Below are 27,531 nucleotides of genomic sequence, written 5' to 3'. Positions count from 1 at the left end.
TATAGGAGAAAAATCCCAAAGTAAAAAAGTTAATAAATGTGCCTTTGTGGCATTTTGCATCAGCAAATTTAACCTAGAATTGTCTTTCTGATGTATATGGCATATTGCCATTTTGAGAAAACATATCGAGATATGGGTTTTGGTCCATTACGTCCTGCCCTACTGGTAATTGATAAAAGAAATTACTGATTAAAAATTTCACATTTTACTTTTTCAACTTAAAACAACACTCAATCCTAAACAACTGTATTCTATACTTTCACTTTGTCAAATATAAATGCAGTATAAAGAAAATAAATTTAATATATTTGAGTTGGTATATCTTGTCACTTTGAGCGCTAATCCTGGCCATTCTGTATTTGTTACATAGTATACCAAACATGATCCAAAATCAATTCTAGAAATAAAAATTTTGGGGTTTGCCAGAAATTTGTGATATCAAAATGTGGTCAAAAGCTTGGGAACCACTGGGTTAAATGCATGAAAAAGTGAATTTGATCAGAATTTGTTTAGTAGTTTCATTTGTTGTTTATGTCAGACTTTAAAAAGAGACTAACAGACGTTGTTACGATAAACAGGAAGCCAGAGAAGAAATCGTTCAGAGCGTATGCTGCTGTTTTGTACATTGATCCAAGAATGAGGATTTTTATCCAAGGCCATAAAGTCAGGACCAAGAGGCTTTCCTGTTGTCTTTACAAACCAAGGTAATGTGATAACGTTGCGATACCTTCAGATTCTTACTTTTTAAATTACAGTATTTACATTTTTTTAGAAATGCTTTTTTTTCTTGGGTTAAAGGCTTTATAAATATTCATCGAATCGCTTCAAGACTCGAGCAGAACAAGAGGTGAAAAAAGCAGATCACCTTGCAAAAATTGGTAAGTCAGTGGTTTACTTTTTCCATCAGTTCGAGAATCTCTTCAGATTTAGACAATCTTTGTGTTTTTTCATCCTAGCGGAGGAGAAAGCCAGAGAGGCTGAAAGTAAACGTTTGGCTTTGGAGACCCGTTTAGGAGACGACCTATCAAAAGATTCACGGGTAAGATGAAGATCCATCATCCATCTGCTACACACACTAATCCTGTTTGAGAATGTACAATGTATTGGTCACTACCATGTTATCCTGCATATAGGACACTATTACTTTCATTTAAAGTTGAGGATGCGGCCAATAGGGCAGGGCGCTCTGTGTGGATTTTTCAGTCAGATTCAGCACATGTGTCGAGTGAAAATGGCTGAACATCTCTGTAGGGCTGCACAATTATGGACAAAATGGTAATCATGATTATTTTGATCAATATTGTAATCACAATGATTCATTATGTTAAGGAAAAATCTATATTTATTTTTGCACTACTTTAAAAAAAAAAACTATATATGACCAGTTTACAGTGCAAAATGAAGCTTTAAATAAAAATTATACCCCCTATAAAAAAAATTATCCCAATAATTTAAAATGTACCAATGGTTAAATGAATTAATACACTATTACATAGTGCTTTCATGTAATGCCACACATTAGAAACAATTACAGCTCTCATACTCCACCAAATTACTCAAAGCTGCCGCTGACTAACGGTTAAGAAAGTGCCTGATTTGATATGCAGCAGAGCCTACATTTTAATTGTAAATATTGCCGATGATCAGGTTAATTTAATCATGGCAATCAAAATTGTGATCAGGATTTAAATTTGATTAATTGTGCAGCACTATGTATGTCTCTGTGAACTGAACGTTCAAAAACGAGCTTCGGAGAATGTTGGAAAATGGAAATCTCACACAGTTTTAATATCTCGGGATGGATGCATCGTGGTTTATATGCAGGACGTTGTCCCAGTGGAGGGAAATTGCGTGGGAGCGAATGACAGTAAAAGTCTTACATCTGTTGAATATTTCTTTTCATTTTCTATGCATAAAATAAAATGATTGCTTAAATGAAAAGAAAATACCAGTAATAAATGGAAATTTCTGGATCAGGGAGCAGTGCTGGCTCTTATGCATTTTCCAATTTTTAATAGTAGGAAATAATAAATGGCATAAATTTGTCAAAGCGTGTGAGAGAGAGAGAGAGAGCGCTGCAGCAGCCTGGATACAGTCAAAATCAGCCAACTTATAATAGAACAAATCAATGAACAGCAAAAAATTGCTAGATCACCTCAATGGGTTTATCAGAAGCGATAACGTCCAGATTCTGACTCAGCAATCGCTCCTCTCTGAGGCCGTAGTGAGGCAGTGAGAATGTGACTTCATGTGTAGACGTAAACTCATCAGTTGAAACTCCGCAGAATGCACTGAAATCACAGCTAAACAAAACTGGAGTACAGCGGCCCGCCTACCTGCCCGTTCTGATTGGCCGAGTCGTTTAAAGGGCACCCTCATCAGCCTATAGAGTACGGCCTATGTGATGGAGCGGCCTTTATGTGGATTTTTCTTGGAAAATTGCTGAAATTCTTGGAATACTGCCAATACAGATGTGCGTTCAATTGCCCAGAAAATACGGTAATTAAAAAATTAAGATTAAAACTCAAGGCATTATTCTTCATAAGGGTCAGGAAAGGATAAACCAAACATTAAAAATGTATTAGATTATCCTTTATTTTATCCCACAGTGGGGAAATTCACACGTTAGAGCAGCCAAAGACACAATGAGCAAGCAAACAAGAAAGCTAGATACAAATACAGAAAGGAAAAATTTAGGCTAAAATTTATAATATATATTGAGTAAGATAACAGTACAGAAACAAAAAATATGTATATATATATATAAGCAGTAAGTGGGGTTTTACAATGAGGACTGAGTAATATTGCACATAAAATTCTTTCTCTCTCCTACAAACGCGCTCTTACTTAGAATACAGCAGCTTCTGGTCACACAAAAGGTTTCTGTCAAACAATTCTTTTTTATTTTTAAAAAACTGAATAAAAGGAAAAAGAATTGGGTTTTAATTTCTGAGTTTTACATTTAAATATCATTTTTTGTTTTTTATCGGAAAGTCCAGCGACTAAAATATACACTGACCATTCGGATTATTTTTAGGCAACATTTTGTGAAAAGGAAATCAAATTAACCTTAAAAAGAGTTGTGTATGAAATCCATGTTTTTTTCTGTTATTGTTTTTAAGTGACAACATTTAAAGATATGCTAGTACTGTTGTAACACTAAAAACGTGTTTGGTGTTGATTGACTTTCAGCTCTTTGCTGACCTTTATGTATTGTTTCCTCTTCAGGCGATGCTGCGGAAGGTTCAGGATGCAGCCATGATGCTTCGAAGAGATGCTGAGATGAGAAAAAGAAGTCTCGAAGCCAAACAGAAGTAAAATACAGTTGATTGGTTGGATGTTTTGCATCCAAGGGTTCTTTATAGCTGCTGATTCTTTTCCTGAATGTGCAACTGTGTGTTGATCCTCAGAGCACTGAAGGAGCCCAAAGAGTTAAGCTTTATTTTTGGAGTGAACATTGAGCAGAGAGACCTGGATGGGATGTTTGTGTATAACTGCTCTCGTCTCATTAAAATGTACGAAAAGACGGGCCCTCAGCTGGAAGGAGGCATGTGAGTAAAACACACACAAGCTCTGAAATCTAAGAAGGAAGCCTCACTATGAAGTTTTTAACTTTTGTTTTTGTGTGTCATAGGGCATGTGGGGGGGTGGTGGGAGTTGTGGATGTCCCTTATTTAGTTCTGGAGCCGACACACAACAAGCAAGACTTTGCAGATGCTAAAGAGTACCGACATCTGTTGAAATCCATGGGGGAGTATTTGGTTCAGTATTGGAAGGACACCAACATCGGTAAGTCTTTTGTCTTCAGTCGATTGCTTTTGAACCACTACATTTTGAATCTTCAATAACACGACTGACATGTCAAAGGGTCGGTTTGAAATACGCAAGAAATTATAACATCACATGATGCCCCAACTAGAGATGGCATCATGGCCAATTTCCGGAATCGATTAGATTTCGATTACTAAGGTTTTGAATCGATTAATCACAATTCGATTTTGATTCATTATTGATCTTCCAAATTTTACTTTGGTTCCAAAATTCTGACTTAAGTTAGGCTGGCTTTAGGGCTGTACATTGCCATAAATCTGATGATACAGTATACAATTTGCATGTCACGATACCATATGTCCCTTTAAACCCCAATACTAAACAATACAATATATCACGATATCAATAATTACAAATTTCACCTTAACAAATATAAAATTGCGTGATATTTAAATTATTTCATTTTTTTTTAAACTTGAAAGAATAAGTAAATGGTAACTAACTGTAATTCAAGTACAAATATCAAAAATAGAAGGTATGTTTATCATACTGTCAAATTACATTTTTCAAAAAAGTTCAACTTTTGCTTCTACAACTGATTCTAATTCTGTTTAAATTCATTTTAATAAAAACTAACCACATACATCTATAAAAGTGCCCAGTATGTTTTATGAAAATAAAGCTAAAATGCATTGATGACACCAGGTGAACAGGAGCTTATGTGCTATGCAAATATTAACAACATTAAATGTTTGTTTTGTTTTTCTTTATTTGGATGTTTTTTTGGATCGATACGATAATGAAATATCACAATATATCACCGAATAGATTTATTCTTACAGCCCTAGGCGAGTTTCGTCTGTCATGTTTGCACTGAATTGAATACACTCTCGCGTTGAGCAGGCGCAGTAGTCGACTTTGCTAACCCCAGAATATAAAATGAGACTACTGGAGTTAGAGTAATTAAAAAAAAAATTGATGAGATGAATTTTTTTTCATTTTTTACTCAGCTCTAGCCCCAACAGACACACACACACACACACACACACACACACACACACAAATTGCAAATTTTACTTGAAAATAGAGGTGATTGGTATTATTATTTTTCCACTATGCTGTTATTGACAACACTTCCCTATATTAACCAATACCAATGTATACCATACATATCTTCCCTACCCCAACCTGATTTTAGGTCACATTATATACTGTATATCACCATGAAATTAACATGTAAACATATGGTTGAGCTATAAATGTTATTTGTGCAAAACAAGGAAACTAATTCAGCTTCAGTTATGAAAAAGTGCCATATTTATTTTTCTGTTTGTTATCAAACAGCACATAAACTGATACCGATATGAACCGATTTTACAATTTCTGGCAAATACTGGCCAATAATCTTGCCCATCTGTATTACTTTTCATGAATAGACTGAGTTGGCATTCTGCACTGTTGACTGTTTTTTTATAATTTTGTCACATTTAATGTGCTAATATGCATCCCGCTTTGAATTTTTGCTCTTTGTTATTAAACTATGGCAGAAACCTGATGTTCTATTGCTCCAACAACAAACTTAATAAAATTCAGGGATAATCAGCAAGTCAGGAAGGAAGTCAGGAAGGAATGAAGTCAGGAGGCATGGAAGGAAGGAAACAGGGACAGAGTTTCGGCCGGGAGTAAGTCAATGTTTTGTTGTAGCCCCAGTAAAGCCTGAATCGGCTACTGTGTGATGTGACTCAGAGGTTGACCAGTAAAAGTTCTGCGTCAAGGGAGTGTGTTTGTGCGTGCGTGTGTTCTCAGAGGAGCATGAACATCCCTTTTAGTCACAGTGAACAATGTTTTATGTCTTAAGGATCTTAAAATGCACTTTCTTACGGGATTAATACTTACCTTAGAAGCAAAAAAACAATGGTTTCAAAACATGCTCTTTATTCTTAAAAGCAAACCTGAATTTTAAAAGTGTAACACTTTTGGGGATCGAGCTGTAGACTTTAAACATAACGTCATGTCTTCACTCCTCTGGCAGCCTCACCTATTTTCTGTTATTGCACACTAGTAATAACAGAAAACTCACACCTTTTGTCCGTGATTGGACTCCGTTTCACGGTGTGTGGTGCAGCCATTAATAGAAATTATTATAACACTTACGCCGCTCTGCAAAAAGTAGAATAATGGCGGCATCAGCCAAAAAATTCTCAAAGAATTTAGGGAGAAGAAAAAAAGCGGTGAGGCTTCCACAATAACAACTTCAGCTAGTTTTGACCAGTTCTCAATTTTAAAGAAAGAAATTTCACTCAGAATAGACCTCAGAATTAGGGCTGCACGATTTTCACAAAAAAGCTAATCGCGATTTTTCTGACAGATATTGCTATTTCGATTCGATTTACGATTTTAAAAAAAAATATTTTACACATTTAAATGCATATGCATTTTATTTTTTCCACATAATTTTTTTTAGAAATATTAATCAATTTTTTCAGAAAATATTAGTTTTTCACTCCTGTGAGGAAACAAAATACTAATAAATAAAAACCCATAATTAAACAAAATGTATGTTTAAAATAATGAGTAAGATACAATTAAAAGGTAGATATAAGTTGTACTGACGTGGATTATTCTGACTGCTCATTTTTAATTATTCATGTCATATAAAGATGCATTAATGTCACCATATTCCCCCTCAGGGATCAATGGTTTACTGAATCTGATCAGTTTTGATCAACTTAATTTAAATTAACCTAATTTAAATGATCCTGATAACATCATTCCAGACCGTATTCCAGACATTTAATTAATTAATTAAATGTTCAACTTTGAGCGACTTGCTTGTGTGGCGTTGCGTGAAGGAAGATCATTTGAACGGAGATCACTTGATGTTGCGTCATTTACATTGATTTTGAATGTAATCTAGTCGTTGAAGTTGCTTTCGGTGTGAACTCACCTTTAAGGGGGCTGAAGGAGAGAGAGGGCTGCTGCTTTGAGAGGGCTGATCACTTCTTTTCTGGCCATACGTTTACAGCACTTATCAAAAGCAGCTCCGCTTTTATGGTTGATATCAGTGATTCTCAAGTGGTGGGTCGGGACCCAAAAGTGGGTCGCAGCCCTGGAGTTAGTGGGTCGCAAACAGCTGGTCAAAAATAAATAAATAATTAAAGTCTCTCATCTTTTGACAGGCATGCTGTGAAATGCATGTTGCACAGGAAAACAAATAGATTTATGTTATTAAAAAACTGAATGTGTGTTTTCAACTGCTATTTTTGAAAAATGTGGGTCGCGATTTATTGGCCGTGGAAAAATGTGGGTCCCAGGGTAAGACCAGTTGAGAACCACTGGTTTATATGAACAACTTATGGAGTTACTAAAGAATGAGTTCACTCAGAATACAGGCTTATTCAAGAAGTTAACCACTTTAATTTTGCCCCGGTAGGTTGAGGAAGTGTACAGTCCTCCTGCTGCAGCCATCTCACTGTAGCGGGGGGGGAGGGGCTGCTGCCTAGGCTTTACAGACAGTGATGGCAGGGGGAGTTGTCGCTTGAATAGTTTAAATTTTTCAGCTTTGAGCGACTAGGTCGCGCAGAACCTAGTCGCCGGAATCTTGCAAGTCGAGTCGCTTGAAGGGAGGTCGCTTGAGATCGCATCATTTACATTGATTTTGAATGTAATGTCGCTTCAGTCGCGTTCGGTATGAACACACCTTAAGGGATATGTAGGAAACTTTGAACACCTTCAATGGAATAAAAACTAGAACAAAACAACTGTCATACCTTTTGGTTTCTCCCTGTGTTTGTGGCGTAGCCCAAAAAGGCATTGTGAAGTTCTGGGATGAGTTTGGATATCTATCTGCGAGCTGGTCTGCGCCTCCATCAGCAGAGCTGAGATACAAACGGCGCCGTGCCATGGAGATACCGCTCACCATTCAGTGCGGTAAGTTGGAGATCTGTACCCTGATTCACTGTCTAAACTTATTCTAACAAAATGCCATCCTACGTGTAATTCTGCTTTGCTTTAGACAAGTGTTTAAAGTGGAGGACGCTTCCTTTTCAAATGGATGCAGTAGACAAACGTTACCCAGACAGTTGGATGTGTCTGATGAACCCTGACAGCACACAGGACAGGTACGAGTGCAGCAGGGGTTTAATTAATATTTTTTATGTTATGTGGATAAACGCACTTTGCATATGAGCCCGAAGTTTCTATTCTGTGTTTTTTTTTTTTTAGGTGTGATGCTGTGGAAAAGAAGCAGAATTTGCCATGTGGTGTATTGAAGAAAGACAAACCAACAGCTGAGGACAAACAAAAAGAGTTGTCAGAGAAAATCAAACAGCAGCAGGATAAGTTGGAGGCTTTACAGGCATGTGATAGTTTTCATTTAGCATTTGTTTGTTTACTTTGGGAACTAAACATTCATCTTATTTTTTGTAGAAAACCAGCACCATCAAATCTGCTGCAGATGTGAGAAAACTGCCTTTGGAAGTCAGCATGAAACCATCAGAAAGCACCTCACAGGTACAAATTACTCAGAATAACAACAGAAATATATAGAGAAGGACAACAAAAATATCAATCATGTATAATAGACAACAAAATGGCCTCAAATACACAAAATGAACCAAGAAAAACAGACAAGACTACTAAAAATACACAAAAATAGAAAATAAATTAAAAAAAGCAATGACAAGAAAGATACACATATAAACTAAAACATACAAAATTACAGAACTACAAAATAGATAAACTTCAAATATACACAAATGTAAATGTAAACATTTTCAAGAAATTTCAGACATAAAACAGGGTACATTATCATTTATTATATATACATTAGTGGGGTCAAGTTAAACATTTTATTTTGTATTGTGCATGGTTGGAGTTAAAGGTGTGCATTGCCATGAATCTGACGATGCGAAATTATTTGCAAGTTACGATATGATATCAGGTTACTAAATTATATGGTATATATCGCAAAATGAATAATTACAAATTATATGTTTACAAGTACAAAATGGTATGAAATACAATAATTTGCACTTTTTTAAACAAGAGGTATGTTTATCAAACTACTATCAATGTGGAAATTTGGATTTGGATTGATACGATAATCGCGCGGCAAAATATTGCTATACATCGTCGCATTAATTTTTTTCTTACTTCTTACTCATAGCCAAAAATGCATTGGTCCTAATAATTGGCATAATTTTTTTCTGTTTCCATTTATAGCCTCTGTTTTCCCACTTTCTGTTTTCGACCAAGAATTTTAATTTGCCTACAATCCCATTTTTGTGGCCCCTGCTGTGATGCTTGTCCATCTCTTTATACTTTTGCTGTTCATTACATTCACACTTGATCATTTCAGGCAACCAGGTCTTCTGAAAGGTCCACGGTGCGTCCACGCTCCCCACCACTTCCAGCTCACCTCAAAAACGCTTCGAGTGTCCCTCCTCCACGTGCGCCTTCACAGCGTGCCACCAGAACACCCGCCCCCGCCCCCGTGGAAGCACCCAGGTCCAGATCAGCAGCCAAAGCTCCACCCGCAGCAAAGCCGTCCCCCAAAGTTACAACCAAGACCCCTCCTCCCAGTCGCAGCACACGGGTACGTCGATGGCTTTTCTCACTGATCTTCCTCATCGCTACATGTTAAAGTTCCAACCCATAGAAATCTGAATTTTTCCCAAAGGCCTCGAATAAACCATCATCAGTCAAACCAGTCGCTGCTGGACAGCGCAAGAGAATAATTGAGCAGGAAGAAAGTGAGGAAGAGGAGGAGGAGGAGGAGGAGAATGAAGAAGAAGAAGAGGAGGACAGTGAAGCAGAGAGTGAAGAAGAACCCCAGACAAAGAAGTCAAAGATGGCGACAGCTGCTGGTAATCGTGGGAAAGTGGCAGAAAAAACCTCGCTCTCAAAACTGTCCAAAATGGAAGAGGTAAAGACTTTGTAATGCCTTAATAAATAGACAAATAGCAATGATTCGTCTTGAACCAGAAAGTGAAATGGTGAACGTGTAAAACAGGAAATTGCGTCTTAAAAAGTTCTACTATGTGTTGATAACAGAATGAAGAACAATTGATCGTAGGATAACTGCTTCACTAAATCTAGGAATGTATTCCAGCCTCGTCATAGATACAGGCTTTGGTTCACGTGATGAATTTGGTTTCTTCATTTTGATTGGTTGTCCTAATGAGGAGTATGAGGTTGTCATGTGCTTTTGTGTGCCGTGGAACCATTTAAGGGTTCATCTTTGTCCAACGAGTGTGCATGCATGGTGCATTAAGAACATGTTTGCTGATATGTTCACTGCTTTTGTCTCTGCTGCTCATCACCTGTCCTCACTCACTACCATGTGTGCTGTGATGATAGCAGGAGTGCCCACACTTTTTTGGCTCATGAGGTACTTCTACCACGGACAGCTCTTCGCGATCAACTGTGTTGAGGGGGTTTTAATTGTCAATATTTAGATTTTGTCATTTACACTATTACAATGATTAAATAATTATTCAATAATTGTATATTATATTATTATACAATAATAATATTGAAACGGAAACTCTTAAAAACGGAGTGAGTTTGTAAAATATACAGAGTAAAAATTAGCCTTTTCATTTCATGATGGCAAAACCAAAACTCTGGAAGTTTGATGGTCAGCAGTTTGTTTCCAACAGCATCTCAAATCATCACACAGTTCAAATCCACAGAAGCACCAAACACAGCTGCTCACTTCATCAAAGACCCATAATAAAAAGCATTTAGCGGTGCCAGTCAGTAGCACTCCGAGCATTTCGGTTCTTTAGAAGAACTTCAATGGCTTCTACACAAGTAGTTTGTCTGAAGATGCAGATAATAAATGTACCTAGTTGGGCCATTGTGAGCAGCTTTGGGCTGATTGAGGTCAGAAGCGAATAGTTAGGTTTCCTTTCTCGTATATGCCACTGTTCTGTTCTCATTCATTTATGAAGATTTGAAGCAATTGACACAAAATGTCTCTGGGTTTATTGACATTCTCAGAAGAGTTTTGTCTATTGCATTGTGGGATGTGGAGTCCCGTAGACGGATGCATTGAAGTGTTTTTACTTTATTCTTACAGTGGCGATCAAAACAAGTTTTCAAATGGCAAAATTCATATTTTTTTTGGAGCAAAAGATCTTTGATTTATTGATCCATGAGGCCTACACAATGCATTTATCTGATTTTTTTAATTTTATTTTTGATAACCGTCTTCAGCAGCTTCATCATATGTGGTCATCTGAAGCGAGCTTTAGTTATTTTAAAAACATTTTTATTACTCTTAGAACATTATTGGCATTTTAAGAGATAAAACACGCTTATTTTTCTTTGTTTCTTTTCAGGAGAAATTGTAACATTAATTTTTTCACACCTAATTGTTTGTTGTAGGATATTATACATTACATATAAATTACATTTATTCTCCTGTGAAGGCAAAAATTGCCTTTTCTCTTCACAGCTTGTTTAATATGATACTCTTATAGATTCATAGATTCTGGTTCTGCTGGAGATTGCTTCCTGTTAAAAGGGAGTTGTTTTTTTCCCACTGTCGCTGATGCTTGTTTGTGTGGATTAGTTGGGTTTTTTTCTTTTTTCTTACAAATTTTATATTTTGATAGCGCTTCGAGATGTAATTTGCGCTATATAAATAAAGTTGAATTGAATTAAAATAGGTTGGCTTGATCCAAGTGAGTTCATGAACATTCCATCAGAACCTTTTGCTGTTGACATTTCAGGTTAAAACTCACTCACAGCCGGAGAAGAAATCACTTTCTGCTCCCACACGGCAGGCAGCGACCACGCCAAGTTCTGACCCTAAATCCAAATTCACAACACAGCGTGACGCTAAACAAAAGGTTCGCTCCACCTGCTCCCTCCGTCTACTGAGCTCCAAACAAGCTCCTTTGCTATCACTGCTTCATTGCTGGTGCTTAACATTTCCCTCTCCTAACACCTCATTAGCTGAAATAGTTTTCTTAACCAATAGAAATGGGTGCTCTTCTACCCAGCATGCTTTTAACTTATTTTACTAACAGTAGCTTGAATCCTTTTGAGTTTCTCTGTCTTTCTCCAGATGGGTTTAATCCACAAGGTCTGTTTTCACAGAAGCGTTTCCTCAATTAAAGCATTGATCACCTTTTCCAGGCACCTGAAAAGACACAACAGGAACCAGAGAGCGATGCTAAGAACGCTCAGAAGGGTGAGATTAGCCGTTTCAGTTTACCACATCGACTGGAGAGAGAGACTATCACTCAAAGACTGGAAAAGCTAATCTCTTTTTTTCAGACAAGGGTGTGCTGGTTGAAGTACGTGTCAATAAAGAGTGGTACACTGGCAAAGTCATCGCTGTGGAAGCCAATAAACAAAACATCCGCTGGAAAGTGAAGTTTGACTACGTACCCACGTCCACTCCTAAAGACAGATGGTGAGTTTAGTTTCATTTAATCTTAAAGAATATCTAAACTCTGAGGTTTTGGCTGATGTGCATTTAGACCATATACTGTAAAAAGAATAGATGGGACAAGCTTGTCAGAGGAGTGAAGCTTTTGTTTTTAGAGCTCCCCCTGCTTACTGCAGTATAGGCCATAAACGCCGCCTTCTCAATGATACCAGATGGGATGTGGGTCAAACTGTAAAGTTAAAATACTCGTCACATAATTTTTTTCCAAACCTAAACTCTGCTGTGATCATTAGTTATCACCCTACATTGTGTTCAAGTGCTATTTTTTTCTGTGAAGTTTTGTTTTAAATAAGTTATGAGGTTAAAAAAAAAAAAGATTTTACGTCATATATGATGATGATTGACAGCTGCGGATCTTGCGTAGCTCTCTTTGGGGTCTATTCTCCCATCTGGACTTAAACGCTTTTTTGCGCGCCTGCAGTTACGCGCTTCTCTCCTATGCGTATTCGCCGGTCCAGGCTGCTGACACGTCCAACACGCGTAAGGAGCCAAAAAGCGTGTGTATGTGAATGAAAGCGGGCTGAAGGAAAGGAGGTGGTGATGTCATTTTTTTGGGCTGTCTAGAAATCACAGAACATGGAGTTTTCCCAACACTTGTAAATGTCATTGAAATCTGTGAAAATGATGAAGTTCACTTTTAATTTGAAAAGCCTTCATTGATAAACATTGTAACTTTGATTTGATCGATTATTGCAGTGTGATGAGTCAAAGTTAAATAATTTCATTGATCATCATCACCATCATCATCATCGCTGTAAAGCGTGACCGAGTTAGATGCGCTGGAGATATGAGGAAATAACGTGGCCGCAGAGCGTCCTGCTTTAATACAGAGGGATGTTTGCAGAGAAACAGAACTATTGGTTTCCATAATTCACAGTTTTAAATATAAATAGTTTAAAGCGACCTGAGCTGAGCCTCATTAAAATATGTGTGGGAGCAGTTTCTGGTCCATCCTCATCTGCATATGACAGCTTGTTTCACTCTGTAGTGAATCAAACTGTGACTTTACGTTGGACATAGTATGAAAATAGTTGAATCACTGTGACCAACGTGGACAGAAGTCTGCATCTGTCAGAGTTTTGATTAATCGTGCAGCAGCAGCTGCTGTTGCGTGACGCACGAGTCCGTGTTGCTTTGAATGTAACTAAGTCCATATTTCTAGTGCAAAATAATGTTTCACCTTATCGGGACGCTGCACTTATTCCAGGGTTAGAAGCGCGTAAGAGGAAAAGGACTTAGGCACACCGGAGAATGTGTAGACTGTGACTGGAATTAAAATGTGGTTGCCTGAAAAATGTCCGTGAATTGGTAAAACAAAAAAAACCATTTACCGATTAAAATTATATATATATGTTTTTTTTTAAGAAATATCAAACTGTATTCTATACTTAAACTTCCTCGGCGCCAATTATGATAAGGGAAGTGATCAGCCGGTTGTCTCCCGTCACCCTGCTGCACGCACACATGTTCCCTGGTAATGATGTCGCTGGAGAAATGAAGTGACCAAAAAGCACCACTGTGTTCAAGCGACTCATCACGAGCGATTGAAGTGACTGCAGTCGCTACAGTCGCGTTTGGTGTGAACGCACCTTTAGTGTGTATTGGGCTGTCGTAAAAGCAGTACGTTTTGTCACAAGAACAAAGCTGAGAGACTGCCACCGGGTCGGAGGCAGGGAAAGTTGCAAGTGCTGTTTTCTGGCCAGAGACAGCATCCCCCCCGATCACCCCATAAACACTGGTGTTACCCTCAGAGGGACTACGAGAAGGATTTATTAAGGTGAAAAAGTTACTTAGTTCTGCTTTAATTGCGCTAACACATGCATAGCACGTAAACACAAAGTCACTAGGTGTCAGTGAACCAAATCGGACTTTGTTAAACTACTTCACTCCTCAATGCATTTTAGCTGGAAGATGATTGCACTTTATTTTCATTAAACATACTGGGCACTTTTATAGATGTATGTGATTACTTAAAAGAAAAAATAGAATTTAACAGAATTAGAATCTTTCAAAAAGTTAAACCTTTTTAGAAAATTTTAATTTGACAGTTTGATAAACATACCACTTAAATTACCGTTAGTTAAAAAATTGAATAGATTGTATTTCATACCATTTTGTACTTGTTAAAATTTGTAATTATTGATATCATGATATATTATATATTGTAATGTATATTTAATGTATTGTTTAGTATCTGATATATTGTATTGTGACATAAAAAACGTGAATCGTATCATATCAGATTCATGGCAATGCACATGCACACCTCTAGTTTTAACCTGTGCTCTGACATTTCTCAATACCGTTGCTTTACGTGTGTCTGCTCAGGATTTTCAAAGGTAGTGATGATGTTCGGTTGATGCGCCCGCCGTCTCCCAACTCCCAGACACCTGACACCCAGCAGGAGACGGAGAAAGGGCCGATGGAGCCAGATACCACCCAACCAGGCACCAGTCGGGAGGTGACGGACAGCCTGGTCACCATGCTGAGGTCAGCTGGTTACAAATTTTTTTCAAATGAATTCCTGGGCTATGTTTCACATCTCTGTGGTGTTTGCTGTGCTTTCCAGGACGATGCTACGTTACTTCTTTCCTCCTGCTTTTCGCATTTCAAAGGATGACGTGAGCAGCATGTCAGCCGAGGAGCTGGTAGCGTTTCCTCTGGTGAGACTGACTTTGTTCTTTAGAAGATTAATTTTTCATCTAGTAGTTACTGTGTAGTAATCAGACAGAAAACTAAAAGGCCCCAACATTTAGTCTTGATCTCTACACCAGTAGTTCTCAAACTTTTCATCCCGCGACCCCCAAAATAAAGGTTCCAGAGACCGGGGACCCCCACTGCACCTGAAGGTGGTTGAACACAGACATGAACACGGTGGTGAAATAGGATTTTAAAAACCACAAGTTGGTTAAAAGTTGCAAATTATAGTGGCTAAAAACAGACAGAAAAAGAAGTAAAAAGCGTTCAAAGTGTCAATACTGGCTTAAAAGTGGCAGAAAAAAGGAGGAACAATTAGTTTAAACACAAATTATGTGCATGACAAATTGTGAATGTGGTGAAATTGGCAAAAATAATCATGAAATATAGTGAAAACAGGTTAAAAGTGACAATAATGGATGCGATATTAGGTGGGAAAAGGGGTGGAAAGGGTTTATAAGAGCTGAAAATGTCTTAAAAGTGGAAAATTTGGGCTGAAAAGGCTTTTATATTTAATGGAGAAGTGGCAGAAATGGGAGTAATGTGGAAAAAATGTAGTATGGCAAGAGAAAGTGAGGACAATAAATTAAATATGGCAACTTTGGTGTAATTGCAGAAAAAGGGTAAAAATAAGCAAAAAAGGGCCCAAATTTATCTAAAAATATTCTGTTTTTTTAGGAATCTGGTGACCCTCTCCCAGTGTCTTGCGATCCCAAGGTTGAGAACCCCTGCTCTAGATTACCCAAAATAAATCTATGAAAATCACCGCCAAGTTTAGAGGTACTGTATCTACAGTACCTGCCAGATCATCTCCAAAATCGAACTCGTTCTTCTTTTTGACATTGACTATCGGCTCTTACTCCAAAACTCGACAAGGCGACAACAAAAATACATAAACCAAAATATACACAATGACAATAAATTAATCAAAATAGCAACAAAAAAAACTAAGAATTAGTCCTAAAACACAGCAACAAACATACACAAAATAACTAAAAAACGCACAAAGCAACACAAACAGAATGAGAAATAATATACAAAACAAGTACTAAAAACATTACAGTTAAGGACAAGAACTTGGTTAAAAGTTGCTAATTAGAGTGGCCAAAATGGTCAGAAAAATTAGTAAAAATGGTTGAAAGTGTCAATATTGGCTAAAAATAGGAATAATGACTTTAAACTGGCAAGTAATGGGCATGACAAATCTTGAATGTGGTTTAATTGAAAGAAATAAGCATGAATTATTGTAAAAAGAGGTTAAAAGTGACAATAATGAATCAATATATGCAACATTAGGTTGGAAAAGTGGTGGAAAGGGTTTATAAATGCTGAAAATGTCTTGAAAGAATGTTCAGAAAAGCTGGTTCAGTGTTCACATATTTATTTAGAAAAGAGAATATTCACATTTTTGGCTCTTTTGCCTTACTGCAGTGTTACCTCCGATTTTAGCTGTTTATTGTAGTAAAATGCATTAAAATTAACAAAGATATGGCAACAAAAATCACTCCTAAAACACAATAACAAACATGCGCAAAATGACTTAAAAACAGAAAACACTCACAAAAGGAGAAGTAATATACAAACAACAAAAGTACAAAAACAATTACAAAAAAAATTACACTAAAATACACAAACCTTTTGGTCTATCGTTTTTTAATCTGTAACGCTTGTAGTAGAATTTGTAAGCTAAGTTAAACAGGCATTCAACAGCCATTTGTGACGTTGTTTGCTTGCTTTGTCGGTGCAGAAAGAGTATTTCCAGCAGTACGAGTCCGGCCTCCAGTCGTTGTGCAACTCGTACCAGAGCAGAGCCGACGCTCGAGCCAAAGCTGTGGAGGAGAGGAACAGCAACAATGAGCAGAAGCTGAAGGAGGCAGACGAAAAACTGCAGAAACTGCGCACAAACATCGTCGCACTCCTGCAGAAAGTACAAGAGGTGAGCTTTAACTTACTTTATACAAAGCTTTACAATATGAACAAACGGGCTATAAATATGTCATTCTTTTCCCTTTTAGGACATCGACATTAACACAGATGATGAACTTGATGCGTACATAGAAGATCTTCTCACCAAGGGTGATTAAAGAAGACAAATATACGGAAGAAAAGGTTGTGAACACTATAAACTAACAGTACCTGTAATTGTTCTTCAATGGTTCTGCAAAACTTTGGGGATGTTTTTTATGTTGATTGTTCCTACTTTTAAATTTGGTTCTTTTAGGTTTTTCATGATGTCTCTATTTTAGCCTCCTGCAGATTTGTTTATATACCTGAACGTGTATGTAGTTACTTGTTTCACTTTCAGTCATCTTGTCTGGATCCATTTGAAGCTTAATTTCTGTCAAACATTCAAGCCCTCATTCTCTTGCTGATTATCGTAGTGGAAAGCTACACGTTCCCTTTGTTCCACTGCTGGGGGAGACAAACACACTGTAAGTATCTTTGGACCTTTTATTTTTGTACACTGAAGACACAGCAGTGTTGCCAAGTCTTTCATCTTATGCCAGCCAGCAGAGCAGGTAAATGATGACAAGTTCATCTGACAAACTATGAAGAAGTGATTAGATTTTATCAGTACAGACACATTAATAGATCCATCTCAGCATTGGAGCCTTTGACTATTCTGTTTCTTCTGAAGAAAAAAAAAAGAAAAGTGTTAAATGCAGACTGTCAGAAGTATTCAGTTCCTGTTTTGCTTTTCAAAGAACTTTTATCATATTACTGCAAATGTTTTATTAAACAGTGCATGTTTCCAGTCTTTTGGCTCCTGTTCAATCTACTGAATCTGTATTTTTGATATTTGCTCTAATCAATAAAACAGATTCACCAACACTGTAATATCTGTTATAATGGGTTCTTTTTTATTTTATTTTTATATTATTTAGGAATGTATTCTATGTTGTGTATTTTTGTTTTCATTTTTAATATATTTTTGGCGTTTTTTTGTTTTGTTTTTTATTTCCCATTTTGGTCATTTTTATTTTTTTTTTTTTTTACGTTTTTTTTTTGTGTGTTTTTCTGTTATTGTATGGGTTTTTAAAGTAATGTTGTATATTTTTGTTCTCATCTTGGGGTTTTACCAAAGAGGAATGTTTTGAGCCTAACCTTAAAGGTAGAGAGGGTGTCTGCCCCCTGAACCGTGGTTGGTAGATGGTTCCAGAGAAGTGGGGCCTGATAACTGAAAGCTCTTCCTCCTATACTACTTTTAGAGACAAATGGAACAACGAGTAGTCCAGCATTTCGAGAGCGAAGTGTTCTGGGGGGATTGTATGGCACTACAAGCTCCTTGAGATAGACTGGTGCCTGTCCATTTAGGGCTTTATAAGTGAGAAGAAGAATCTTGAATTCTATTCTATATTTTATGGGAGGCTAATACAGGAGTAATGTGATTTCTTCTTCTCGTTTTAGTCAGTACACGTGCTGCAGCATTTTGAACCAGCTGAAGTGTCTTAAGTGACTTGCTCAGGCAGCCTGCTAAAAGAGAATTACAATAATCCAGTCTAGAGGTAACAAAAGCATGGACTAGCTTTTCGGCGTCGCCCTGAGACAGGATAGATCTGATTTTAGCAATGTTACGGAGATGAAAGAAGGCAGTTCGTGAAGTTTGTTTTATGTGAGAGTTGAAGGATAAGTCCTGATCAAATAGAACCCCAAGGTTTCTAACAGTTGTGCTTTGTGGTTGGTTCTCAGTGATCTAATATTTAATAGAGCACATCTAATGGTTTTATGATTTGGTGTTTCTAGATTTGAGATTTTAATTTTTTTCAGATTTTAATAATTGATAGCTCTTTTATTTGATTTTATGTTAAAATAATATTCATCACCATCACAACAGTTGTCATGGCGATGAACACAGCTATCATAATAGCAATGGGAGGGAAACTGTGGGCGTGGAGGACTCCACCTCTGTAACATGGTCTCATTCATGAGATGTCATAACAGTGACTGTGCCATGTTTTCTGATAGTAGAGATGCTCCCTCCAAAGTAGGATGGATTCCATCTCTTCCTATCAGGTTCGGTTTTCCCCAGAAGGATCTCCAATTATCAATGAAGCCCACCTCGTTTTCTGGACACCACCTCGATAGCCAGCGGTTAAATGATGACATGCGACTATACATGTCATCACTGGTCAGATTTGGTAAGGGACCAGAGAAAATTACGGAGTCCGACATTGTTTTAGCATAAGCACAAACTGATTCAATGTTCACTTTGGTTGCTTCCGACTGACGACGTCGGGAGTCATTAGTGCCGACATGGAGGACTATCCTATCAAACTTACGGTTACTCTTTGCCAGCAACTTTAGATTTGATTCTATGTCGCCCGCTCTGGCCCCTGGGATGCACCTCACGATGCCCGCTGACTTCGCTAGCTTCACGTTTCTCACTATGGAGTCGCCAATTATCAGAGTTTGTTCCTCGGTGAGTGTGTTGTCCTCACGGAGGGCACGTGATTTTTAAACTCAAATTTTTCCAAAATCCTGCGATTTTCCTCAAATTATTCCACAGAAATGTATCCAAAATAAATCAAAAGTGGTCATAAAATGAAGGAAATTTAGGTAAACCTCCTGCAGGAACAAACTGTTCCATATTTAAACCCTGAACTAAATTAAAACTAAACCACTAACGGGCAGCCTTTTTTTAAACTTAAAAATGTTCACTGGTAGTTTACAGTGACTGTACTTGCAGACGGAAGTGCTCTTACTTTGAAAGTATTCGTATCCTGTCTGTCAGTGGACGTAAACAGTCCCGCTGGGAAACAAGGGGTAAGTAAAAAATAAAAAAGAAGTACGAGTTTGACCTTGTTTGCGTTGTCTTAGAGATAAACTGGTGTCGGATGTTAATAGACAAAAACTGTATTATTATTTTTCTGTAAAGCTAATTTAATGTGAAGCTTACATTGTCCAAATGAAATGTGCCTTTGAATTAATGACGGAATCAGCAGCTTCATATAAACTTTGACCGAGTTTTGTGGCCCTCGTTATGTAACTCAGCGTATTTCAAGGCCCCATAACTCTTTACTACAATAAACTCCTCAAATGGAGGTCCGTGGCCCGGAGTCAGCTCATGATTGGCTCGTAACACTGTCCATCAAAGGAGCTGCTTGACAGAAATTCCCACAGACCTTGAACGCAACGTTGCGTACCTTTAAAAAAAAAAAAAAAAAAAAAAAAATGACTCCAGAGATATAAAATGTACACAAAACGACAAAATAAATACACTACATGGACCCAGACACAGAAAAAGATACAAAGTGAAACAGAAAACTAAAATTCCTGCAGAAAACGCACAAAATGAAACCCAATTTCAATTAAAATAACCCAAAACCACAACGTTAATTAACAAAATGACTATAGAAACAACAGAGAGAGAAAGCAACAAAATTAATGCAAAAATGGCTGACTCCAAAGACATGCATGAAAAAAATACACAAAATGTCTCTATGACATAAAATGACTGGTCATATGACTCAAAATACACAAAAGGACAAATAAAGATACAAAAATAACCACAAAAAAACAAAACCAGCAAAGTCATCAAACATCCAGCCAAACGTCCACATTATGCTCTAAAATTTGTTGTGGATACCAACCAGATCATCTCTAAAGTTGATCTTGTTCTTCCTTTTGATGTTGTCAATCAGCTCATTAATATTTATCTAAGTCTGTTCACAATTTTTTGAGATCTCCTGCTAACAAACATCAACATTAACACACAGGACGAACGCCGGTGAAAACATTGATAGTAAATAATGCATTGGAATTTATATAGCACTTTTCAGAAACACTCAAAGCCCTTTACATTGCATTATTTTTTCACTCCACACAGTGGTGGTAAGCTACTATTGTAGTGGAGGTAATCACATCAAAATAATACACAAAAGTATTTTAAAATGACATATAAACACATAAAAATTACTTCAGACATACATGATGACAAAAGTACACAGAATGATGCCAAAAATACACTAAATGTCAAGAGAAACACTTTTTTGCACTTACCATACTTTGCGGGCCAAACAAAATTAGACAGACGGCCACATGTGGGCCCTGGACCGTCAGTTGTCCTTGTTTTCTCTGACCCAGTCGTCTCAACGATCATCATCAAACTTGCTGAAATCCTGAGGCTTGCACATCTATCTAGCTTCAACCATACTTCCTTACATTATTCCAATCACCAACATGACTCAAACACACACAGTGTTGATAATGTATTAGCTGAATTAAAGTAATAATGCATTATTCTTATATTTTCACTATCAAAGCATTTACAAACTCTACATACAGTACATTCATGCATTTACACACATTGTGGCAAAAAGTGATTTTATTTATAAAGGACAACTTGTTGTTCTTCAGGATTTTAGTAAAGAATTTGTCCCCAAACATTTCACAGTCCCATACCTCTTCAGATAGTTTAACCTGAAGCCATGGACCACCTACTCCTGCACACTTAAAAAACATAATGTCATGCAGGGTTTTTCAACCTTGTGGTTGTGACCCCATATGGGGTCACCTGGAATTGAAATGGGGTCCTCTGAAATGTCTAATAATTTAATAGTTTTAATTATTATTCTTTTTCAAGTTATAACACCACACATAAAGCAGTGTTAAACTAACAATTGTTACGGCTGAATTTACGGTTGACCTTATTTGGAGACATGATTCATTGCTCTGGTTGAATGATGGAGTCCAGGAGAAGCATTGATGATTTTATATTAAAAAAGTTTATTCTAAACTAAGAAAAAAGGTACAAGATGGAACAAAGTTAGCGTCCGTCCAGGCGGACGTCCGAAGGAAGTGCCGCGCCCTCTAACAGTTTCAGCTTAAGGTTTTATACAGATAAGAAAAGGTCCCAACAGTGAGAGACAAAAGGGAGGGAGTCAGATGCCCATAGTGGAAATGTTGGAGGATGATGAAGATGTTATGAGAAGGTTCGGCTCCAGTCTTTATCTGTCTTGATAAGTGTGTGCGCAGTGTATATCTGCATGTGAGCAGAGACTCTTCCTTGGTTCTGTGCACTGAGTACGCTCTGTAATCCCCCAAAAAGAGCATCAAACAGCTACAGCTGGTTCAGAACGCTGCAGCTCGGGTCTTAACCAGAACAAAGAGGTCAGAGCACATTACTCCAGTTTTAAAGTCTTTACACTGGCTCCCAGTCAGCCTCAGAATAGACTTTAAAGTTCTGCTGCTGGTGTATAAATCTGTGAATGGGTTTGGTCCAGAATACATCAGTGACATGTTAGTCAGGTATGAACCCAGCAGGTCTCTCAGATCTATGGACACTGGTCAGATAGTGGAGCCCAGAGTTCACAGTAAACATGGTGATGCTGCTTTTAGTTGTTATGCTGCAAAGAAGTGGAACAAACTGCCAGCAGAGCTGAAGTCAGCATCTAATGTGAACATTTTTAAATCAAAGTTAAAGGCACTTTTTTTCTCTACTGCATATGATTGAGAGAGAGATTTTTTGTCATGTTGTTGATGTCATGATGATTTTACTGATGATTTTAATTGATTTTACTGATGATTTTAAATGTTCTTATTGATTTAAATGTTCTTATTGATTTTAAACAATTGAATGTTTTATCATGTAAAGCACATTGAGTTGCCTTGAGTATGAAATGCGCTATATAAATAAATTTGCCTTGCCTTGCCTTACTGTTTAATCATGATTCAGCTGTTCAAAAGTGTAAAGAGTAATGGAGTCGTCATGTATTAAAACATGACAAATTGTACACATGAACATACATTTGACGATATGATGATGAATATAATAATTGACCATAACACAATACTTTCTCCTTCTCAAATATGAATCTAGTTCATATATAAAATGCAGTATAAAAATATCTGAGCTGGACCATCTTGTAAGTTTGTGCACTAATTGGTAAGAACAATCAATATCAAAAACTAATTCTAGAAAGAAAAATAAAGTCTGGAGACGCCAAAAACGTGTAATTATTAAAAAAGGGTCACAACCGAGTTGGCAAAAGACATTAGCACTGGTAATGTCACGCACAATGTAGCTCTGCAGTGAATTTTGTCTCTGAATTGTACCTATCCTGTTGAGGAACAATATATAATTAAAAATAATAATAAGTTGTAACCATGGGTAGACTTCTTACATCTGCTATTGTGTAATTTGTGGCAATGCATGGAGGCTCCTGACTGCAGGTACCCGACCCGTACCCCACTTTGGGAACCTAGGTTGTAAAGCTCCTCCAGCAGACGATCGGTACGTTCCACCCTGACCTACAGTCCTGATATGATGTCACTTCAGCCTGCAGGTGTGGACCATGTCAGCCCTCCTAAAAACACACATTGCTGGTGGCTGCCACAGGTTGTGGAAAGGCGCTCCTCGACCCATCGTCCTCTTCCGATCAGCCAGCGTAGCTGAGGCGGGGAGCAGATCTGATGAAGACCACGTGTGGGAGGCCACAGACTCACTGACCTTTAGCGGAGCCAGGATCGGTTCCTTCTTCCAGGAGAGGCCAGTGCTGAAGAATCCGTTTGTGGAGGACGCTTTGCTCAGAGGGTACCTGAGGAGACATCTGCCCAACCAGGTCAGCTGAAGGTTGTCGGTGCATTCCTTGGTTGGATGAAGTAATTAGCTGTGCAACAAAAAAATGAAAGAGATTTAAAGTTACGTAGCAGCTCTAACAAGAGGACAGTTCTGATGTTCTGTGTGTGCGACACATGACTGTATGGACAGTTGAACTGAGTCTGTTTATGTTTTTTGATTGGTGTTTTATACCAGGAAGTTGTATCAACAATAAGGAACTAGCACCCACAGAAGTAAGGCTACGTTCAGACTGCAGGCAAATGCAGACCAAATCTGATGATTTCTTTGTCCATATGAGACCTGTTCAAAGACACTTTGAAAAAGTGTTGATTCCTCAGAAAAATCTAAATTGTGCATGATGAGAGGAAACCATCTGATTAAAAACTGAGTTTTACAAATAGATTGATAAAATGTCCAAAAAAAAGTGTACAGCTTGTTTCATAAATCCAACACAACGATGAATGAATGAATGAATGAATGATTTTCTGTGCAGGAGATTTTCTCAGACTTGGCAGCATTTGGAGAACGTTTAGTCAGTGAAGTGGACGAATGGGGTCGAGAGTGTGAGCTCAACCCTCCACGCTTGGTGCACTTTGATCCCTGGGGTCGCAGAGTGGACCACATTGTTACCTCATCGTCATGGAAACGTATGAAGGACCTGTCGGCACGGGAGGGGCTGGTTGCCATCGGTTACGAGCGAGCATTTGGGGAGTGGAGGTATATCTTGTTTCTGGCTTTGCTTTGAATATGCATTCAATTCACCTGTGTGTGTGTGTGTGTGTGTGTGTGTGTGTGTGCGCACTACAGCCGTGTGTATCAGATGTGTAAGTTGTATCTCTTCTCCCCCTCGTCTGGTCTCTACACGTGTCCACTTGCTATGACTGATGGAGCAGCAAAAGTCATCCAGGTGTGTTTGTGCACATCAAACTAATAACAATTACATCACAGCAGGGCCACAAAACTGATTTTGTCTGATCTGAGGGTCACATGATCAACATCACTGTAAGCATTTAGAATAATGACCAATCTCAGCATTAATGCAGTAAACAACAAAGGGTTTGTTGTTTTAGTTGTGCTTTTATACTATGTTTCATTTTGTGTGATTTTGGAGTCAAGTTGTGTTTTTTGTGATTTTGTGTTTAGGTGTCTGATTCGTGTACTTTTGTGTATATTCTGTTTTATGTAATTTATTGTCATTTTGTCTATTTCCATTCTTATTTTATGTATTTTTGTTGTATTTTGTAGTTTTAGTTTCCATCTTTTGTGTTTTTCGAGTAATTTTGATAATAGTAGTTGTTTTTTGTGTATTTAATTTTATAATCTTGTCTATTTTTGTTTTGTATATTTTTCTGTATTTTCAGTCATCTTGTGTGTTTATGGAGTGATTTTGATTATTTTAGTTGTCTTTTTTGAGTCATTTTTGTGCGTTTTCAGTGTCTGATCTACACCAAATGTCTATTTAAAGTAAAGTACACTTACTATTTACATGTACAGTAATTTGTGACAGCGATAAGATGATTATTTAGGGCTCTATTCTTCCATGCGCGCACGACAAAAAAGCCACGCAGCCTTGCTGTTTTTCGCTGCGCGCTATTCTCCCCCCGTATTTAAGTCATTCACTGTGCACCTCTATGGAATCAGAACAGTATCATAATGAATATCCTGTTCTGATTCCATACACCTCCATCCCAGTTACACAGACTGGGTGGAGCCGCTCTGAAATGTGGGCGTTCCCATTCAAATCTGGCCTAACGCGTATTTTCCCGTCTGCTTAAGTCCTTTTCCTCTTACTCGCTTCTGATTAAAAATGAAAAGTTCTGCATTATGAATTTCACGGATTTCAATGATATTTGTAAGAGTTGGGAAAACTCCATGTTCCGTGATTTCTAGACGGCCCAAAAAAAATGACATCATGGCCCAGTCCGCCTCCTTTGCTTAAGACCGCCTTCATTCACAGACTGGTCTATTTACGTGCGGTGGGTGTGTCACGAGCCTGGACTGGAGAATACGCGCAGGAAAGAGGCGCTTAAGTCCAGACGGGAGAATAGGGCCTAAGTGTATAATTAAAGGAAGTGAGGAATGTGTGATGTTTATTATTCTGTGTTTTTATCCCTCTTCACTTGTCTGTTTGGTATTATTCTGCAACAATCCTCTCGTCGACATCACCAGTTAATTCAAAAGTAAATGAATGAATTCGATCCTCCTTGGTTGTGTGTGTGAGCAGTCCATAGGTGTGTCGTCGCCTGTTGAGGAGGCCTACAGGCGTTTGACAAGCCGTCAGCCTGATGTTTTCTGGACATCCGGGCAGTGGATGACTGAGAGGCGGGGCGGCTCTGATGTGGGTCAGTAGTTCCACATCTGTAATGTTGAAGTGAAGGCAACACATCTGTGATACTACTGCGCACCCTCTGAACGAGTCTTTGTGGGTTCTTTCCTAGAGTTATACTTTCCTCCCCAATAGGGAAGTCAGTACAAAGCCTGCTTTTTCCCCTCACCTCTCCTCCTGTTGTTCTCCCACTTTTCATCTAAATACGGGACGCCTCCCATGCCGACCCACAGTTACTTCCGTTCTTGTCCTCCCATGTTATATGTGATTGTCTTTCCATGTTTCTTTGGATTGGGTGTAACTGGAATGTTTGTACAGCACTTTTTACCTGTGAGCTTTATAAATAAAAGTTACTTTACTTACTCACCTACTTGTTGCTTTCAGCCAGTGGCACTGAGACAGTGGCGGTCCCCCAAAGAGACGGCTCATACAAACTTCACGGGTTCAAGTGGTTCACCTCTGCTACAGACGCAGACATGACTCTGACTTTAGCCCGTGTGCAGGACGGATCAGGAGAGACCACACCGGTACTCCTCCATCACACATCATCACACAAACAGGGTTCTCGCCAGCGCTGTCGAGCGTAGCGGCTCCCTACGCAGTGATTACAATCCCTACAGCAGGGGTGTCAAACTCATTTTAGTTCAGGGGCCAAATACAGATCAGTTTATTTTTTATGTGGCAAAATTAGTAATTTAATCATTATTGTGCTATAGGTTGCATTTTTGCATATTGATAAATGATAGAAATATGTACGGCACTGATCATATTAAAGCAACTAGCGACAGATATCAATCCGAGTCCCTTCACTTTCAATTTATTACATTTTTTGTCTCATTTTTATCACATTTATTGAAATGTTGGGGAATAAATTTGAAGGAAATTATAGGATTTGGAGGAAAATTGAGAGTTCTTTTAACAATCATGTCATGTGAAATTGTGAGCCCTGTTAATATTTTACAGTTTCACTGAAATTTAGAGATATCTACAACTGAATTAGTTGGTAATTTACACATGCTGTGGGCCAAATTGAATGCTCTAAAGGGCCAGATTCTGCCCCTGGGCCTTGAGCTTGACACATGTGCCGCACAGTGTGATGTTGCTGGTTAAAAACACAGTGTAGGAATTTTCTGTTATTTCCTTTTTTAATCAGCGCCGTCATAATAATTGTTGCACACTTGGACACAAAAGGGACTTTCAGGCTTTCTCGTGTTGCTTTTAACTCTTTTTTTTAATCTGCATAACCGACAAACAAATACAACAGCCGAATCGTCCATTTAATACAGGCAATGCTCCCGTCTTTACCTGAGGACCCAGAGGAACCCTGCTGTCACTTAGCAGTCCCTGATGCAGCCTGTCTGCATCCTTCGCTTTGTAACCCATAATCACCGTCCAATATAAACAGTGTAGCTTCAACCAGACGTAGCGCAAATTAAGCTGCTTGTCATGTTTATAACTCGCAACGGATCATTGTACATGTGCACACATGGATGTGAATAGTGTCGGGTTGAAACGGGTTTGGGCTGAAAGAGACATTGGCTTTATTTTGGTCAGACGGGTTCGGGTTGTGTTTTGTCGGGCTCAGGCTGGGTAAGGTCTTCATTTTCGGTTCGATTAAAGCTCTACTGTGTGTATCCTCCACTTTGTAACCCATAAGCACGTATTCGAATCAGGCTTTTGAATAACTTATTTCAGTGTCTCTGAGTATTTATT

At 38.1% G+C, this 27,531-nt stretch overlaps 2 protein-coding genes across 11 annotated transcripts in view; both read left to right on the top strand.

Moving 5' to 3' along the window:
- The window catches only part of morc2 (MORC family CW-type zinc finger 2), a 29,105-nt gene extending 11,335 nt beyond the window's left edge, over positions 1-17,770 (top strand). For 2 of the 3 annotated variants that reach the window (XM_028458319.1, XM_028458320.1), the window contains exons 10-28: positions 579-704; positions 799-878; positions 957-1,039; positions 3,229-3,314; positions 3,411-3,551; positions 3,635-3,789; positions 7,573-7,701; positions 7,787-7,892; positions 7,996-8,128; positions 8,200-8,283; positions 9,131-9,367; positions 9,452-9,697; positions 11,511-11,630; positions 11,920-11,974; positions 12,061-12,199; positions 14,564-14,725; positions 14,805-14,898; positions 16,680-16,868; positions 16,948-17,770. In XM_028458319.1, the coding sequence (XP_028314120.1) occupies positions 579-704; positions 799-878; positions 957-1,039; positions 3,229-3,314; positions 3,411-3,551; positions 3,635-3,789; positions 7,573-7,701; positions 7,787-7,892; positions 7,996-8,128; positions 8,200-8,283; positions 9,131-9,367; positions 9,452-9,697; positions 11,511-11,630; positions 11,920-11,974; positions 12,061-12,199; positions 14,564-14,725; positions 14,805-14,898; positions 16,680-16,868; positions 16,948-17,016 (2,434 nt within the window). In that variant the 3' untranslated portion in view covers positions 17,017-17,770. The remainder of the gene's footprint in view (positions 1-578; positions 705-798; positions 879-956; positions 1,040-3,228; positions 3,315-3,410; positions 3,552-3,634; positions 3,790-7,572; positions 7,702-7,786; positions 7,893-7,995; positions 8,129-8,199; positions 8,284-9,130; positions 9,368-9,451; positions 9,698-11,510; positions 11,631-11,919; positions 11,975-12,060; positions 12,200-14,563; positions 14,726-14,804; positions 14,899-16,679; positions 16,869-16,947) is intronic. The other variant, XM_028458321.1, reaches the window with a different exon arrangement.
- A 1,846-nt stretch (positions 17,771-19,616) lies between these two features.
- LOC114470263 (acyl-CoA dehydrogenase family member 11) overlaps positions 19,617-27,531 on the top strand; it is a 28,468-nt gene continuing 20,553 nt past the window's right edge. For all 8 annotated transcript variants that reach the window (XR_003674853.1, XR_003674852.1, XR_003674851.1 and 5 more), the window contains exons 1-6: positions 19,617-19,696; positions 23,211-23,493; positions 23,986-24,209; positions 24,300-24,399; positions 25,717-25,834; positions 26,203-26,345. Coding sequence is in view for 4 of the 8 variants with exons in the window: in XM_028458340.1 (XP_028314141.1) it covers positions 23,227-23,493; positions 23,986-24,209; positions 24,300-24,399; positions 25,717-25,834; positions 26,203-26,345 (852 nt within the window). In the remaining 4 variants the exon portion in view is untranslated. The remainder of the gene's footprint in view (positions 19,697-23,210; positions 23,494-23,985; positions 24,210-24,299; positions 24,400-25,716; positions 25,835-26,202; positions 26,346-27,531) is intronic.

Source organism: Gouania willdenowi, chromosome 9 (assembly GCF_900634775.1).
Source record: "Gouania willdenowi chromosome 9, fGouWil2.1, whole genome shotgun sequence".
Taxonomy (NCBI): Eukaryota; Metazoa; Chordata; class Actinopteri; order Blenniiformes; family Gobiesocidae; genus Gouania; species Gouania willdenowi.
Note: the sequence above shows the minus strand (reverse complement) of the source record. Positions and strands in the feature narration are given on the sequence as shown.